Source organism: Lithobates pipiens, unplaced genomic scaffold (genome assembly GCF_037356315.1).
Source record: "Lithobates pipiens isolate NorthernLeopardFrog02 unplaced genomic scaffold, aLitPip1_a1.2 Scaffold_18, whole genome shotgun sequence".
NCBI lineage: Eukaryota > Metazoa > Chordata > Amphibia > Anura > Ranidae > Lithobates > Lithobates pipiens.
The window spans coordinates 232,226,814-232,244,924 of NW_027507758.1; the positions used below are offsets into that span (position 1 = coordinate 232,226,814).

The 18,111-nt window shown below is 42.4% G+C and overlaps 1 protein-coding gene across 2 annotated transcripts in view; it reads left to right on the forward strand.

The window, feature by feature from the left end:
- The window catches only part of AGPAT4 (1-acylglycerol-3-phosphate O-acyltransferase 4), a 113,878-nt gene that overhangs the window by 82,569 nt on the left and 13,198 nt on the right, over window positions 1–18,111 (forward strand). For both annotated transcript variants that reach the window (XM_077486659.1, XM_077486660.1), the window contains one exon: window positions 15,582–15,684. In XM_077486659.1, the coding sequence (XP_077342785.1) occupies window positions 15,582–15,684 (103 nt within the window). The remainder of the gene's footprint in view (window positions 1–15,581; window positions 15,685–18,111) is intronic.

Genomic DNA, 18,111 nt, shown 5'->3' on the forward strand with positions numbered 1-18,111 from the left:
TACATCAATGTAGAGTAGGGGTGCCACCTCACCCCTTTAAAACGGGATACATATTAATTACACATCCTCTGTGGCTGATTAAGAAGGTAATTAAACTCGGTGCCTTCTCTGCGTTAAATTGGCCTCAGAGCATGTGTAATTCATATGTGTTTAGGTATAAAGATGCATGCACACACTTTTTTTTTTTTTTTCTAATTTCATTTAAATTGATGTACCGTATTTATCAGCGTATAATACACACTTTTTTCCCCTTAAAATCAGGGGGAAATCGTGGGTGCGTGTTATACGCTGATCCCCGCTGACTGAGGGTGAGAGGAGCGAGCGCCGCCAAGATACAACATAGCTGAGTGTACTGTGTACTCTGCTCCGCTCGCAGTCCCGCCATTGGACCTCTGTTATGTCCAATGGCCAAGGGGTGGGGCTCGGCGGGACTGCAAGCAGAGCTGAGATACACAGGACAATGCGGAGCTGAGATACACAGGACAATGGGCATTTAAATGTAAGCTTTTTTTCCCCTTCCCTGCTAAAAGTTTTTTCCCTTAAAATTCCCTCTTCAACTTGGGGTGCGTGTTATACATCGATAAATATGGTAGTTTATTGTCATGCCTCAAGAAAGCATTTGGATCCCTTGAAAAATGGTCGCTGGCCAGATTATTATCATGCAGCCTTGTCATTTGGATTGCAATAAAGAGAAGAAAGGAAGCCATTGAGTGCTTTATGTAATTTATCTCCTATCGTGTGAATTATTAAGCATTGGAATGTGACTTTAGGCTGGGTTCACACTAAAGTGATACCAGGCATCGCATTTGATTTTCACCGCATTGCTGTGCACATCACATGCAATGTCTGTTCAATGCAAATACAGCCATACAAACTGTATAGCTGAAATCACATTCGCTCCAAAATGGTGCAGGACCCTTTTCTTTTTTTGGTCCGCTCTGGAATCGAACTGCATGAGTGTGATCTGATTTCTGTACCATTTCACCGTTCGCATTGCATCTGTGAACCGATTTGCGGGTGTCATTAACTTTACATTGACACCCGTAGCGGTTCGCAGATGTCAGTGGATTCAGTTGCGATGCGGGTTTCCAGCATTGTACCAGTGTGAACTGAACCTTATCATCTAGATAAGGTGATAGCAGGAGAACAGAAAGATCTTTTTGAGGCTACACCCTATTGCAAGAATGGTCTAGAGATGGAGAGTACGAATCGCTTGCGGTTAGAACTTTTCACTCTGTTTTGTTTAGCTTTGACTTTCAGGTGAATTTAAAGCAGAAGGTGAGGGAAGACCCGCTGGAGGAGTTAAAACACACGGGTTCAAAAAACAAGACCCTCCTGTCTTGCAGAATTTTTTTTTTACAAATGCTGATTTCAGAATGTATCAACAATGTAACAGCATTCGTAGCTGTAGGCATGGGGTACAATTAAATATAAAATATAGAAATAATATGAAAATAAAGACAAGTTATTTTGAATTCTTTAAAACAATATGCTGAAACAGATATTGTTGCTTTGGGATTTTGAAAAATAAGCCTGCGTTTCAATTTAGGAATGCTTTGAGAAAGTGTGAGTTAGATTGTAGAAAAAAAGGACGGCCATACATTATTTATCTTCTAATGTGTGAAGTACTAAGCCTTCTGGCATGACAAACACTGGGTTCTAGATAAGATTATAGCAGCAAGTGCTGTGAGATCTCTTGAGGCTACACCCTTTGCAAGATTGTGTCCAGGTGCCTCACCTGAGACATTGTGAGCACCTAAAATAAACAGGTAGTATACACAAAATGCTAGTAAATTGCGTTTTACTGGCAGAGCAGAAAAGACATGCAATATATCTCTAAGATTTCATTTTGGGTATTTGAGAATTGGAAAACATGCCAAAGATCTATCAGTGGCATTTTTAAAACAGGACTGCAAAGTTGAAAATACACTTTAACCACTTCAATACTGGGAACTTTCCCCCCTTCCTGCCCAAGCCAATTTTCATCTTTCAGCACTGTCACTTTTTAAATGAGAATTGCGTGGTCATACTACACTGTACCCAAACAAAATTGTTATCATTTTGTTCCCACAAATTGAGCTTTCTTTGGTGGTATTTGATCACCTCCTGTGTTTTTTTTATTTTTTGGTAAACAAAAAATGACCAAAAAAAAAAAAAAAAAAAGTTTTTCTTTGTTATAAAATTTTATAAATACGTTTTCTCCTTCACTCATGGGCACTGATGAGGCTGCACTGATAAGGTGGCACCGATGAGGGGGCACTGATATGCAGAATTGATGGGCCTTGATAGGCGGGACTGATGGGCACTCATAGGTGGCACTGATGGGCACTGAAAAGCTGCACTGATGGGTACTTATGAGTGCCATTGACAGGCAGCACTGATGGGTGGCACTGATAGGCATCACTTATGGCACTAGCAGCCATTGCTGATGGGCACTGATTGGCATCTGCATGGACACTAATTGGCATCTGTCTGGGCAATGATTGGCATATCCCTGGTGGTCCAGGGTGGCATACCTGGTGGTCGTCCTTTGTGGGATCCCTGATGGTCCTGGCAGCATCCCTGGAGGTCCTGGGTAGGCGTCCGTAAGGGGGCTGCGCTGATAAGCAAATAGAGCACAGATCGTCTCTCCTCTACTCACATCTGTCAGGCATGAGTGAGGAAAAGTCGGTAAATGGCTCTTCCTGTTTACATTATGATCAACCATGATTGGAGCCTCCGTCAGAGGCTCTTTACCGAGATCGGTGTTGCGGTGTGTCAGCGTGATCCTAGGGTGCGCGATCATGGCTTATCCTGCTGCAGTTATCCAGTTAGGATAACTGAACCACTTCCCAGCCGTCTGAATGCTTAACCACTTCCCGCCCAGCCTATACAGTTCTTTTGCTGCTTCTACTTGGTATCTTTATCAAGGTAAGTTACCACACCTTATTACAAAGCAAAAGACCAATAAATAACAATGTACAAAAACTAGGTAAAATCAATGTCCTGTGGTACATCATGGAACACAAAGCAGGCTTAATGCACATAACTATCTGTGATATGCACCACCTATATGTGAATGGACACTGGCAAAAAATAAAGCAAGTCCTTCCCTTTGTAACCCAGCCTCCCAAGGAGAGCATCAGTTTGTAGCAAGCAAAATACCCCAATAAAATGGGGAAGGGACCTCCGTATCCTGTCATGTACTCCAAGAAATGGATTTTACAGACAAGTACAAAAATCCAGTTTTCCTTTTCAAACATCACGGGACACAGAGCAGGCTTAATAAACATGACTACTTGGGATATCCCAAAGCACTGTTCAGGAGAGGAGGGAGACACAGTCACCACTGCCAGGCCCAAAGAGCTATACAGCAGACCGCAAGACGCTGCAACCAAATGCTGCATCTTCAGTGGCAGTTACATCCACCTACAAAAAAAGGTGTGAATTGAAGGCCAGATAGATACTAGTAAAGGAGGGAGAGATGAGGGCACTCTTGTGAGGCAGGGTATCCTGTCCTTAGTAGCAGTGGAGAGATGGCACTGAAGGCAGCACTTTGTATAGAAGAAGCAGCTATGGAGGGTCATAAAGGAAAGAGAAAGGCGCCTCTAAGTGCAGTGGTTAAAAGATTTATTACCGGTACAATGGGATTAAAAACACTTATAAGATGGTAAGAGGTCATAGGCATATAATTTTGTCCTCATGGATCGCTGTAATCCTGGTCTGTCTGGCGGAGAGAGAGAGCTGTCCTGCAGCTGTCAGAGTTCCCTGGTGACGTGGATTGGCGAGAAGGTGAAGATGTGATGAGGCGGCTCAGGTTCTGGAACGCACGCAGCCAATGTGACATCAGGAGAAGATGGTGAGCATGCATATTGCCTTCGTCCAATGAAGGAGCTGTGCATGCTCCGAAACTCGATCATCTTCTTGCCAATCCATGTCACCAGGGACTTTGACAGCTGCAGGATGTCTCTCTTTATCTCTCTCTCTCTCTCTCTCCCAGACAGACAAGGATTACAGCGATCCGCATGAGGACTTTCTCTTTCCTAGATAGATACTAATAGACTGTCCCCACAGGGTGGAATTGTGGACAGCGAGGAGGTACAAGATGCCACTTCCTATTTACTTAGTGAATCACTAGTATTGAGAGGAAGAATGAATGGACTTTATAGGCATGATTAAAAACAATTTTGTTAATACAAAAAATAGTAACAAAGACAAATGTAAAATACATATAGATAGAATAAGGGGGTTTAAACTGACATTTGGTCAACAGGAGGCTGGTATTATCCCCACACACCACACCTTATATCCTTGAGCTTAGCAACTTGCCCTGTTAAAGCCTGCTCTACTATTGGTAATCTACAGTACATCTTTTGGATCTGATTACTTAGATTGATTTGAAGTATACTGCGTGTTTATTATGACTGGCTGTCCCTTCAGCTTGGTTAAAATGAGTGTCTATCTCCAGTGATACCACTGCCTGGAGAACTCCAGTGATCAGAGGATGACAATTTTGTCTCCCTCTACAACTTGAGATCCTGGTGCCTGCCCTTGTTTGAGTGCACCCCCATATCTGCCACCCCTGGCCTACCTTACTCACTGGTGCCGACATGTGGTTGTGGTGCTCTATTGTCACTGACAAAAAATTGTTACCTGTTGCTTATGTGTCTAGCTCCAGAAGAAGCGAAATTCAGTGCAAAACTAGTCGAGCACAGATTGAATTCTTACCTAATAGAACTAAACTACCTGGAGTTGGCTCTTGTTGACCCCTTTGGTATGCTTGTCAAGATAATACCTAATAAGGTTACCATTTATATTACTATCTAGGGGCACCTTCCCAACCTAGGGACATGCGATAGTTCATTTACAATTTGCAGCCCTGGCTATAATTGAAGACCAGGTTGCAGCCTTACATACCTGTTCCACTGAGACCTGACAGCTAGCCCAAAAGGCCCCCCACACTCTTGGTATAGTAAGCTGTTACATAAAACTGTGGATTCCTTCCCTTTAAACCACAGGCTTGAGAAGTTAGCTGCCAAATCAAACATGAAATGGTAGGTTTAGTAGCCGGCTAACCTTTCATTGGTCCTTCTGGAAGGACAAATAGCAAGTCCGACTGCCTAACTGCAGCAGTTAATTTAAAATACACTTTTATAGCCTGCACCACATTTACTGTGTGAAGGGCCCTGTTCCCTGGCAACACAGACATGTTGGCTCAAATGGTGGTCTCCGTAACATTGACAATATCAAACTGATATCACACAGAGGCTAAAGGAGGCCTAATTGGAGGAACCATATGCGTGGTTACTTGTAAAAATGCTCGTACCAGAGAATAGGAAGCAATTGGCCTCTGGAACAATATTTCGAAGGCAGAAATCTGCCCCTTAATAATACTCAGGGCCAGCTTTTCTTTCCAGACTGGATGAAAGACAAAATTCGACCTATAACACCTGTGGGGATGGAATTTCCTAGTCTTGCCTTCTGACGCTGGCAAAACTGATGCTCTCTTTGGGAGGTGGGATATATAGGACTTCCGGTCTTTGTTTGACAGTGTCCAGTCACCTATAGTTGGCGCAATACCCAAGTAGTCATGTTTATTAAGCCTAGTCTGTGTCCTGTGATGTATGAAAAAGAAACCTCTTTTTTTTTTCAAATAAATTCTCTTTATTGGAAAATGTATGTAGATAATACAAAAACATAGCCTTGGGGCATACCTCAGCTGACGTGTACCATGTACCTAACATGAAATATGCCTAACATGCATACTTAGTCTAACAGTAAACTCACATTGCCCAATTTAATATCCCTCAGGAGTAATGTAAGTAATAATGTGTCTAAAGAAGCATCCACTCCCTTTCTATACACCAGGACCTGTCATCCCAAGGACACTAATTTGCAGCCACTGCCTAAATAGGACCATTATCCATGATGCTGCACATCACTCCAAAGGCAAATTTCCACTAGGCATGGGAGGAGGTACATTTCTCTTGGAATTTGAATTATTTAACCTATAGAGTCATATTCATCCACTGTGGAGTCTGAGTCTCTCCAAAGGTGCCAAACCTTCTTGTATTTCTTAGGGCAACCCCAAGATAGGTAAGTAGCCTTGTAAAGGGGCACTATTGAATTTAGAAGTTTCTTCCAAAAGGATAGAGTAGGAGGCCTGTCTGATTTCTGTTTGAGTACCATTGCCTGCCTAGCATAAAACAGAAGGTTACCTAGTAAAGTATGTGTTTTCTCTAGCAAAAGCCAGTTGGTTAACCAGTCCAAGAAGGCAAATGCCAACTGTTAAAGGTACAGTGTTGGTAGCCAAGTCAGAAATAGACTAAATCACTTCCTGACAATCTTGGATCCCCAGGCACTCCCCAAAAATATGGGCAAAGCCCGCAAAGTCTTAAGAACATCTCCAACAGCACGCCACTGAGTTGGGGTATATACGGTGTAGCCATTGTGGTGTATAGTAAATTCTGTGTACTATTTTAAACAATTTGTCTCTGGTTGCAATCAACAATTGGAAAGGAAAATCCCACATATCCTCCCAGTTTTCACCATCCAGCTTCTGTTCCTCTGAATTGCCACTCTTCGCGCAATCCCTCCATTTCCACCTGAATAGAAGGCAATAATGTCTCATATATTGTGGATAAGGGTTTACTAAGATCCGCATCTCACATAAGAGCCTCCATATCATCTTGTTCTAATCGAATCATAAGAGACTTGAATTGCGATTCGTGGGCATGCCAGAGTTGCAGGAACCTGAAGGAGTTGGGTAGTTGAAATTTGTTTTTAAGCCTATCAAATGTGAACAATGCACTGCCGTCACGAACATCAGTAAAATATTTGATTTGATTCCTTTAGCTGCCCATAAACCGGTATCCTGGTAGTGATTGAAATTCTGGCAAATTTGGATTAAACAATAGCGGAGTGACTGGCTTTCATGAGATTGGGTTTAATTACAGTAATATACCAGGGTTTGATAACCATTTTCATGGCTGGAGTTAAAAATGGGAAGTGCAAGACCTACTACCCTCTATTTAAGGCAATATGAAGAGTCTTAAAAGATCCCAAGCAGGCTGCTTCTAGAACTGCAGAAGCATTGGTATCATCAGAGATAAGCCAATTGTGGGCATAAACAAGCATAGCTGACAAATAATATGTATAGATGTCTGGGCAGGCTAGTCCTCCTTGTGTCCATGGTCTGCGTAAAATCCTTTTACTAAATCTGGCTGGGCCTGATTACCACAGGAATGATAAATGAGTCTAACTGTTTAAAGAAGGATTTTGGAATCCAAACTGGGGAGTGCCTTAGACTATATAACAAGACTGGGAGCATTTTCATTTTAATTAGATTTATTTTCCCTATAAGTAATAGCGGGAGGTGAGACCATGCCCTCAACTTTATCTTACACCTCTGTAACACTGGTGTCAAATTAAGTTTGTGGTAATCTTGGACATTAGAGGAAATATTAACACCCAGGTACCTAATATTGTGTGCCTATTGCAACAGCGGATTAGGATTCCCCAATGCATTTGCCCCTGGATCAAACGGTAAGATAAGGGATTTACTCCGGTTAGTATGCAGGCCCAAGATATCCGTTAAACGGTCCAGGATCCGCAGCGCCTCTGAAAGTGAGGAGCCTTGGTCCCGGAGGAAAATAATTGGGTCATCAGCATAGAGTGCTAATTTTTCAACTATTGAACCCACTCAGATTCCAACTACATCTGGTGACCTCCACAATGCCTCGGGCCAGTGGTTCCATGACCAGAGCGAACAATACAGGGGAAAGAGGACACCCCTGCCTCGTTCCTCTCCTTACCAGGAAGGGGGATGAGAGTTTACCATTTAGCTTGATATGTGCCATAGGAGTCCTGTATAATAAATAAATCCACTTCCTGAATACAGGACCAAAACCAAAGAGTTCCAGAACCTTCATCATATAGTTCCACTGGACTGTATCGAAAGCCTTCTCTATGTCAAGGACTCTCGAGGCATCGTCTCATCAGGTGGAAGCTGGAGATGTGTGAAAACCCTTCTAATATTAATATCTGTGGATTTTACAAGCAAGAAACCCTTTTGATCAACATTAATGAATGATAGCAAAACCTTCATAATTCTGTTTACAAGTACCTTTGTAAGGATCTTAAAGGGATTGTAAAGTTAAAATAATTTTTTTCTTAAAATAACAAACATGTTATACTTACCTCCACTGTGCAGCTCATTTTGCACAGAGTGGCCCCGAACCTGATCTTCTGGGGTCCATCAGCGGCTGTCTCGGCTTCCTCCCGCAGGTGCTTCTCACGTTCATGGGAGCTCCGTCGCATGGTGGGAAGCATCTGCGGGCGCGCTCCCGTGATACAGCCGGCGGCTATAGCCACTCGCTGTATCACACGGCCCCGCCCCCCCGGCGCTCCGTGTCAGTGGATGTGATTGACAGCAGCGCGAACCAATGGCTGCGCTGCTTTCCATCCATCCACTCCAGCAAATCAGCGGCCAGGCTGAGTGGTGAAGAGGAAGTCGGGGACGAGCGCGGGACTTTCGAGGGGTGAGGTAAATAAAACGGGGGGGCTGGGGGCGCAGGCACTGTCAGATGTTTTTTCACCTTAATGCATAGAATGCATTAAGGTGAAAAAACATTTACCTTTACAACCCCTTTAAGATCGTAATTCAATAAAGATGTGGGTCTATAGGATGAGCAACAGGTCAAATCCCTACCTGGCTTAGGCGGCAGCACAATATTTGCTTGATACATACTATCAGGAAACCTCCCAGTCTCTAAACAATGGGTAAACAGCTGTTGTAATTTTGGAACCAACAGAGCAGCATAGTTCTTATACCATTCCCGCGGTAGACCACCCAGTCCCGGACACTTGTGAATGGGAAAGGAGTATATTGCAGCCTCTATCTTCAAGAATGTCAAGGGTTTTTCAATATCTTCCCTGTCATCATCAGAGAGGAGGGGCAGACAGATTCCCCCAAGCTCATCCAGCAGGGACTAGTCTGGACCAGAGGGGGAATCCTCATATAAAGAGCTATAGAACCGGTAGCATTCTCTCAGAATACCCTCTGGGTCTGTGACGAGACTCCCTGTAGAGAACTGTATTTTGGGGATAACAGTTTGATAGGAAGGTTCCACAAACAGATTGATTAATAGATTTCCATTCTTGTCCCCTACCTCAAATAATTTAGATGCCTAGAGAGGTGTAGTGAAGTTTCAACACCCTCCTGGCTTGGGCTAAATTAGAGTAGGTTTCAGGACTTGGCCTTGCAGCAAAAGCCTCCGCTGCCTCATCCTCGCTCTGTTCCAGTTGGGTGGTTAATGAAGCAAACTCAGTCTGCAGCACCTTAATAGAGGAGACATATTCCTCCCAGGTACGGGCTTTACATGCCTCACATACCACGTCAGGGGAGGTAGAGTCCTCATTGATCACCCAATATTCAGTCAACTTAGGAGACACCATCTCTTGAAACTTGGGGTTGTCTATCCAATGCATCTATCTCCAACATCCTGGCTCACGGGCGGTGCCCAGGATCACATACAGCTCAAGAGGGGAAAGGTCTGAGAGACTTTCCGGGAGGTAGCAAACCACGTGGGAAAGAACTGATGCAGTTCCACACATCAGGTCAGTGCGTGAGCCTGACCTATGGGTAGCTGAGACATGTGAGTACATCCTGTCTCCCGGATAATTCCACCACCATATTTCTTGAAGTCCAAAAGTATCTAGCTCAAATTGGACGTGTCCGGGGTGTTATCCAGAATGGCATTAAAGTCCCCACCCAGAACAATGTGGTGGAGTTGAAAAGGGGCAAGTTTGGTAAGAATAGTATACAGTATGGTGGAATCAAAGGGGGGGGGGGGGATGTACACATTGACCTGCACCCACCGCTGAGCATACACAATCACAAAGATGATATATCTACCCCCCAGGGTTGGAAATATCCTGTTCAACTGAATAAGGAAGTGCTTTGTTTAATAAAATGGCTATCCCCCTAGCATATGAAGATTAAATGGCATGAAAGCCCTGTTTGACCCATGCTCTTTTGAGGGCTAGGATTTTGCTGCCCAGCAAGTGGGTCTGTTGTAAGAGTAGTATAAATGGTTTATGAGAATGCAAAAATTTAACAATGATCTTTTAACTTTATCATTCAAACCTCTTATGTTCCAAGAGTAATTTCAAGTCGGCACACATAGCATGTAATAAATAAAGCTCCTAACAGAGCTAAACAGGACCACACTCAAGTATATATTGTTATTAAGTAGCTTACTTATAGAGTTCATTCAGCATGTTTTGCAGCGATGTCCTGGAGGGAGAATACAGTCCAGAAAAAAGTGCATAAAACACCCTACTGCTTAGCATTACCCCAGCAACTAGTTGACAAGCTAAAATGCTGTTTTTTATTTTCCTTGCATGCCCCCATTGGATCTACAGTGACTGCACTTTTGCACTTGCAGTGCACTTGTAGTGCAAAGTGGATTTTCCTTTAGTAAATAACCCCCATAGTGTTTTAAAGGGTTTTTGCCAGCCCCTCTTAAAGGCTGGCATAGCACACTATGTACTTAGTTTTAAAGAACGAGCAGTCTACATCCCGAATTTCAGCTGTCTTCAGGCTGGTCACATGACTCGCAGCCGCTTTACAGCTCCGATGGATATCGTCTATGGGAGCAGCCGTGATATCCGGGGCTGACGCCATCCGGGGAGATCTTGTTGTCCCTCGTCTCCTCCGCAGAAGCTCTGTCTCATAACTGTAAAGCAGCCATGAGTCATGTGACCACCAGCCTGAAGACACTTGAAATTTGGTATTTAGAATGCTCGTTTTTTAAAACTAAGTACATAGTGTGCTATGCCAACCGCTGGGGGCTGGCGGTGAAAATTGTAGGCTTTTATTTTAATAGTAGTGGCGGGTGGAAACAGTGACACAGCTGACAGACAGGAAGGAGGGGGTGAGCAGGGGGGGAGGAGAGCAGAGCAGGGCAGCATATGAGGGAGGGAAGTACTTTGACCACGGTAATCAGGGCTCAGCAGCCCTGATTTTCATGATCCCTCTAGAGAGAACATACAGGAAGTGGCAGATTCACTTTTTTTTTTTTTTTTTTTTTTTTTACAGTTTAGAGGGGGCAGATTACACAGCACAAGCACTGTGCTGTGTAAGCTGCTTTAAGGGACCAGGATCTGTATGTTTTTGAGGGGTTAAAAAACACTCTAAGATATGGAGAACTAATATAGGTACACATAGCTCCTACATATCACTCCAGCTGCACATTGGTGCTTTGCAAAATGAAAATAATGGAGGTGGTAGATGCAAGGCTTACATATAATTTTTCTGTTTCACTATTACTCATTTATGGGTAATGATGATAATCTGTGTTATTGGTAATGCACAGTACAGCCACAAATAATATGACATAGTCTTTAATTTCATTATCACGGTACAAGGGTGTTTCATTAATTCTAATGGACTAATTTTCCTGCAGTTAGTGTGTTGAGGGGCTCATGTATTTTAGAGTGTGATAAGCTGCTTATGGTAAGTAGCAAATAAATAAGATTGTAGGTTTATTGAACTCCTTTCACTATAAGAATATACTGTTAAAAAAACAAAAATGTATAATCATTGCAATAAAAAAAAAAAAAAATTGACTGATCATAACAATATTGGAAAATATTTTAATGAATTCAAGACAGGCTGCAAAATGACAAATGCCTTTTGATACGAAGTATACACCGATCAGCCATAATATTATGACTACAACCACTATAACTCGTCGAGGCATGGACTCCACTAGACCTCTGAAGGTGTTTGTGGTATCTGGTACCAAACCATCAACAGCAGATCCTTTAAGTCCTGTAATTTGCTGGGTGAGGCCTCCATGGATTGGACTCGTTTTTCCAGCATATCCCAAAGATGCCTGATTGGATTGGAATCTGGAGAATTTAGAGGCCAAGTCAACATCTTGAATTTATTCTGTTTTTCAAACCATTCCTGAACTCCTCAGATTAGGCTGCCTTCTTCCTTTGCTCTGCGGTCCAGTTCTGATCCTCATGTGCCCATTGTAGGTGCTTTTAGCTGTGGACATGGGTTAGCATGGGCACCCTGACCAGTCTGCAGTTACACAGTCCCATACGCAAAAAAATCTGATGCATTGTATGTTCTGACACCTTGCTGTCGTAACCAACATAACTTTTTCAGCAATTTAAGCTACAGTAGCTTATCTATTGGATCAAAAAATAAACATAAAAGTCCATATGTAGTGCTCAAAACAAGTATATATGCAGTCCATAACGTATGATGAAAGGAAGAGATGAGACCCCTGCACCAGCTTCAGTGTGCGATTACAGCTCACCACACCACAGTGTTAGCCCTTGTACACACGATCGGAGATTCCGACGGAATGTGTCCGATCGGAGCGTTTTGTCGGATATTCCGACTGTGTGTGGTCTGCATCGGACTGTTTCCGTCGGAATATCCGTCTGACCAAATTTTCCAACTTGCCGGAAATATTTTCCGACAAAATGCTCCGATCGGACATACTCCGATCATGTGTAGAGAATTCCGATCGGACAAAGTGCCACGCATGCTCAGATCAAATTCCTACATCAAAGCTATTGGCTACTAGCCTGAACGTTGTCCCATCGTAACGAAATTACGTCATCACGTTCCGAACAATCGGATTTTCCGACAACTTTGTCCGACTGTGTATGCAACAGTTTCGGACAAAATCCGACGGATTTGGTTGTCGGAATCTCCGACAGTATGTACAAGGGCTAAAAGTAAAGCAGGCATATGACAAGGATCTATGTTACATCTCTAGCTTTCAGCAATGGATGGATGGCTTCACAGTGGAATGGCGCCTCTGACGATGCCCTTTTGGACAAAATGTGTTAGATGGATCCTTGGGGACACAAGCACGCTATGAGCCGTGGCACCTTTTGAATGTTATATATTGATGCTCGTTTTTTATCTACGTTTGTAAGTATAGCCTAGATAAAGCTCTTTACTGTTTTAAACACACCTCTTTGTTTATCACATTGGAATATTCCTTGTGATTGGGGGGAGCAAGCAAAGTGGAGCGCGATTGCTGGGTGAACTTATTTGGAGTCCTGTTTACTGATCTCTGAATTAATGCGAGCTAATCTACTGGTTGTATCACGTTGTGGAGCCGTCCATCCATTGCTGGATGCTGGAGATGTAACATAGATCCTTGTCATATGCCTGTTTTACTTTTCTTCTGTTAAGGAGATTAGCAGTAACACTGTGGTGAGCTGTAATCGCACATTGAAGCTCTTCCTTTTGTCATACATTATAGACTGCATATTTACTTCTTTTTAGCGTTGCATATGGACTTTTATGTTAATTTTATTTGTAATCAACAAATTAATGCTGGCTGCTTTAGATTGTGATTATTTTTTAGAGCACAGATACTTCCATGTATATCTTTTATTGGATCAGACGACACGGGTCAGCCTTCGCTTCTTGTGTGCATCAGTGAGCCTTAGGTACCCATGATGTCGCCAGATTCCTCATTTTCCTTCCTTGGATCACTTTTGGTACATCCTGACTACTGCAGACAGGAAACATCCCACAAGAGCATCAGTTTTGGAGTTGTTGTGACCCAGTTGTCTAGCTATTACAGTTTGACTCTTGTGAAAGTTGGCAAAATTCTTACACTTGGCCATCTTTCAACACATCAACTTCAGGGACAACATGTTCACTTGCTGCCTAATATATCCCTCCCACTTTCAGTTACCATTGTAACCAGAAATGTTATTCACTTTACCTTTCAATAGTCCTAATGTTATGTCTGAGCGTTGTATTTAGTGATGGTCTGTCCATTATTGTTTTATCTTCAAAATACAAATTCCTATTCACAACATACACAATCTTGGACACCAAGAAGATCCCCCTCTATGTAAATGAGCACAGCTCCACAGCCTAGAGTTAAGCCTAGTACACACTTTCCGAATTTCAGGCGACATCAGCCGGTTCAATAGAAACTGGCTGATGTTTGGCCCGCGTGTACTGCATGAAGGGGCATGAGATCGCTGTACTAACATCAGATTGTGAGTAAAGTCTGAGTTTATATCTACTCAGAGGTTTATGTGCAGGCTGAAGATTTGCCTCAAGTCTTCTCTGTGATCCCAGTGGTTTGAAAGAAGGACATTGTGTGTGTTGTGTTTTTTTCTTTTCTTAAGAAAAGCACTCCATATTGTGTACTTGTAATTGGCTCCTTACCAAAAGTGCTTAACAGCTTAGTAATGTTAATACAATTGTACTGTATGTGTAAAGAAAATGTGGCTACAAAAAGTGTGCAGTTATTAAAAGCTCCTGTCTGCTGTGGAGGAACCTTGGACCCCTCTCCTTCTAACCTCCTGAAGGCCAGTAAGTTGTACTAGTAATGTAGGACAGTAAAGCATTAATGGGTGCTGCAAATTGGGCCTTGGAGCAAGGAACCACTTGCAGTTGTGATCCCAGTCCCTGTTCCTCCACACAAAACCAATACAATAGATTCAAACTGACTGCGGGAATAAAATTGTGCGAGTTCAGCTGAATGCGCACAACTTCATTCCCGCATGTCAGTCCAGACTTTGGGGGGCGGTTCCAGAGACATCTGTGCGGGTTTCTGCACAGATGTCAATGGAAATCGCACCACGTAATTGCCGAAAGTAGTACAGAAACTATTCAGACGCTGCTATTGCCGGCAATTGCTGCCGATTTGACATGTCAAATTGCATGCCAAATCGCATCAATGGCATGTTCTGAGAACAAATGTTTGGCTAGCATTCTGTCTGTTGCCCTGTCTGGAATAAAGGCTAACCACTAGCATTTACAGAATCTGTTTATCACTTAAATGATGGTGGGTCCAAAAAATATATTAAATTGCCCCTTAGTAATGCAGATCCACAGGTACTGTCACATTGCTACTTATCCTTTATAAGGTGTCCTGAATACCGGGCACTTTGATTTGCAAATTGAGGTTAGTTCCTGGGCTCGCCAACTTGACTGCCTTCCTAGGGTCTCAATATTGGTTAGTGAGGACAACCATAACAATCAAGGTAAAGGAGATGGGAGTGGCAGACTAGAGCCAACAACCTCAGAAGCTGTCTTTGTATATTACAGATCCCTGGTAAGGATTGTATACAGCTACATTATTAGAGCTTTTAAAATAAGCTTAATTTCTTAGCATATATTCCTATAGCATATATTCTTCCTATATTTACAAAATGTCTTTCTTAATATTTTTTTTTTACCCTAAAATTAAAGCTAACCTGCCAAGGCAAAGAATCCCCCCATCCCACATTTTATAATGCAAACAACATCTAATTAGTGTGCCAGTCTCCAAAAAGAAAATACCAGATCAGGTTTTGCAGGGCTATTTGTTGGGGATAAATTGAGGGTGTTTAATGAGCTATAAAAACATTGAATTGTACTGCAGTATGGGAAATGTAGGTTGTCAGCAGCCATAAGATATATGCATTATAATTTAAAGACCAAAAACCCATAGCAATTAGAAATACTTTACTGCTGCTCTGGGTTTAACACATCATTATTGCATTATCCTTAATAAATGTGCCTGTTTGTAGCACTGAAAAACTATGGTATTTTTAAACAGCCTCTGCCGTATATGATTCCACACTGAACTTCAGAAATAGCGAAAATCCTACCCTACTTGGCATTTTAAATGGGAAGAAGTATCATGCAGACCTTTATGTAAGGTAAGAATTTTGCAAGCTAGAATAGTTTGGGTGTAGAAAGGGAAGGTGATATACTGTTTGTACTGCTAAAAGTAGTGATTTCTGTTTAGATGACAATTTGGGATTTTTGTTCTAGTTTCAATGCATTAGCAATGCACAATCTTATAGTTACATAGTTAATAAGGTTGAATAAAGACAACAGTCCATCCAGTTCAACCTGTGTGTATGTATTATGTCGCTACCACTTCCCATATCCCTGTATATCAGGGGTAGGCAACTTGGGGTCCTCCAGCTATTGTGGAACTACATTTCCCATGAGGCATTGCAAGGCTGGTAGTTACAATTACTCCCAGAGGCATGATGGGACTTGTAGTTCTGCAACAAGGGCCCTGGGTTGCCTACCCCTGCTGTATATTGTGTTCAATAGGATGCCCCTATAAAAGTTTTTCTTCTTTTTTTTTTTTCTTTTTTTTTATTTAGTGATATTTCCTGCTTGAATCACCAATTGTGGAAGAAAGTTCCACTTGATTACTGCTCTAACAGTAAAAAAACCCATACGCAGTTTAAGGTTAAACTGCTTCTCGTCCAACTTCATTGAGTGTCAAGATGTCTTCTTGAGTGACCAGAGACTGAATAGTTTCCTCCCAATGCTGGAATCACCATTAAGATATTTGTTTATCGCTATCATATCCCCTCTTGGGCATCTCTTCTCCAGGGAGAACAAGCCTAATGTTTGTAATTGTTCCTCATAACTGAGATTCTCCAGCCCTCCTATTAGTTTTGTCGCTTTTCTCTGGATTCTGTACCACAAAATATGGAGCAAGGCTTTTAAGTTGCCCATATACTTTAACGTACAGCTCAATTGCTATAATTTTTTTCTGGTAGTTTAAAAAAAAGGGGTAAAAAATGATTAGTAGTAAATGTAACCTGGAATCTGGTTTACTCTTGGAGTGCTTCATATTCATTATTCATTGTCAAGTTTGACTTAAAAATCTTTTTTTTCTTTCTTTTTGAAATACATGGGCAGCTTGTCCAATCTATACATTTTACAGACCGAGAGGGATGAGTAGCGGCACCACTGTGAGTGTAGCACTGAGTTAAAATCTGAACGTCTTAATTAAAATAAGTTCCATTCACATTTGAGTAGGTAAAAGCAAGCACATAGGGGGAGTTGAGGTCACAGCAGTCCCTTCTGCTCAGCTGGACATGAGGCGGTCATCAGTCCCGGAAGCTTCGGTGGCATCCGATGCTCCGAGATAAGAGGAATCCACTGGGCGCTTAGTCTCACAGTAGGTGCATCAGCCGTGATGAGCAAGGGGGCGTGTATCAGCGCTCAAATTCGGAGCATGCGTGCTCCTTCTTCAGGCATGGAGCGTGGCCATCTTTAGTGAGGGTTATATAGAGAAGGGGAAGGGGGCGGTCCACGGGACAATAGGAATCAGGAGAACCACTGAAGATTACCCTTGATTTAAAAACAATATTAGGCCAAAAAAAAGCTAGACTCTAGCTAGAGGAAGGCATGTAAACAATATTGGTAAAAAATATATACCAGTAAGTGGAACAAAAAAAGAAGAGATATATATATATATATATATATATACAATATTGGACAAAGACTGATCGATTAGGGTATACTTACAACTAGAAGGTGACAATCTGATAAGACACGCCCCTTGCTCATCACGGCTGATGTGCCGACTGAGCCCCCAGCGGATTCCTCTTATCTCTGAGCATTGGACACCACCGGAGCTACCAGGAGTGATGACCGCCTCATGCCCATCTGTGAAGAAGGGATTGCCATGACCTCAACCCCCTCATGTGCCTGCTTTTACCTACTCAAATGTGAGTTGAACTTATTTTAATAAAGACGTTCAGATTTTAACTCTATGCTACACTCACAGTGGCGTCGCTACTCCCTCTCTCACTGCACACAGAACAATATTCTGCTCTGACAGCTGGCTGCCTTATGATGCTTATCCAGATATATCACTAGGTCTGGCTAAAGCGGCATATGGAAACTACCTCTCCCCAGGAATATTGGTGAACTTTGTGGACTTACCCCCTCTTACCCTCTCTCTCCCCAGCACTCCACTTTTTTACAATCAAGATCCACAGCTCTGCACCGAGCGCTCCACATATACCATTATCCTTACAACATTTTACAGACCATGCTATCCTTTATACTAAGTATAGAAATATACTGGCAGTGCTGTTGTTGGCTGTTTTTTTTTTTTTTTTTTTTTACCTGCTGGCTTTATAAAGATAAATGAATAAAAATCTGGCATCCTAAAAGGCAGGTCTGGCCATTATGAAAGTATTAAAAAGAAGTTCCACCTTTGTGTGTTTTTGTTTTCTTTCTTTTTATTGTTTGTCATAAAAGTTGTGAGCTTAATTATGCATAGTGATGATTATCCCTCTCCCCCTTCCCGAAAGCTTCCTGAGATACTT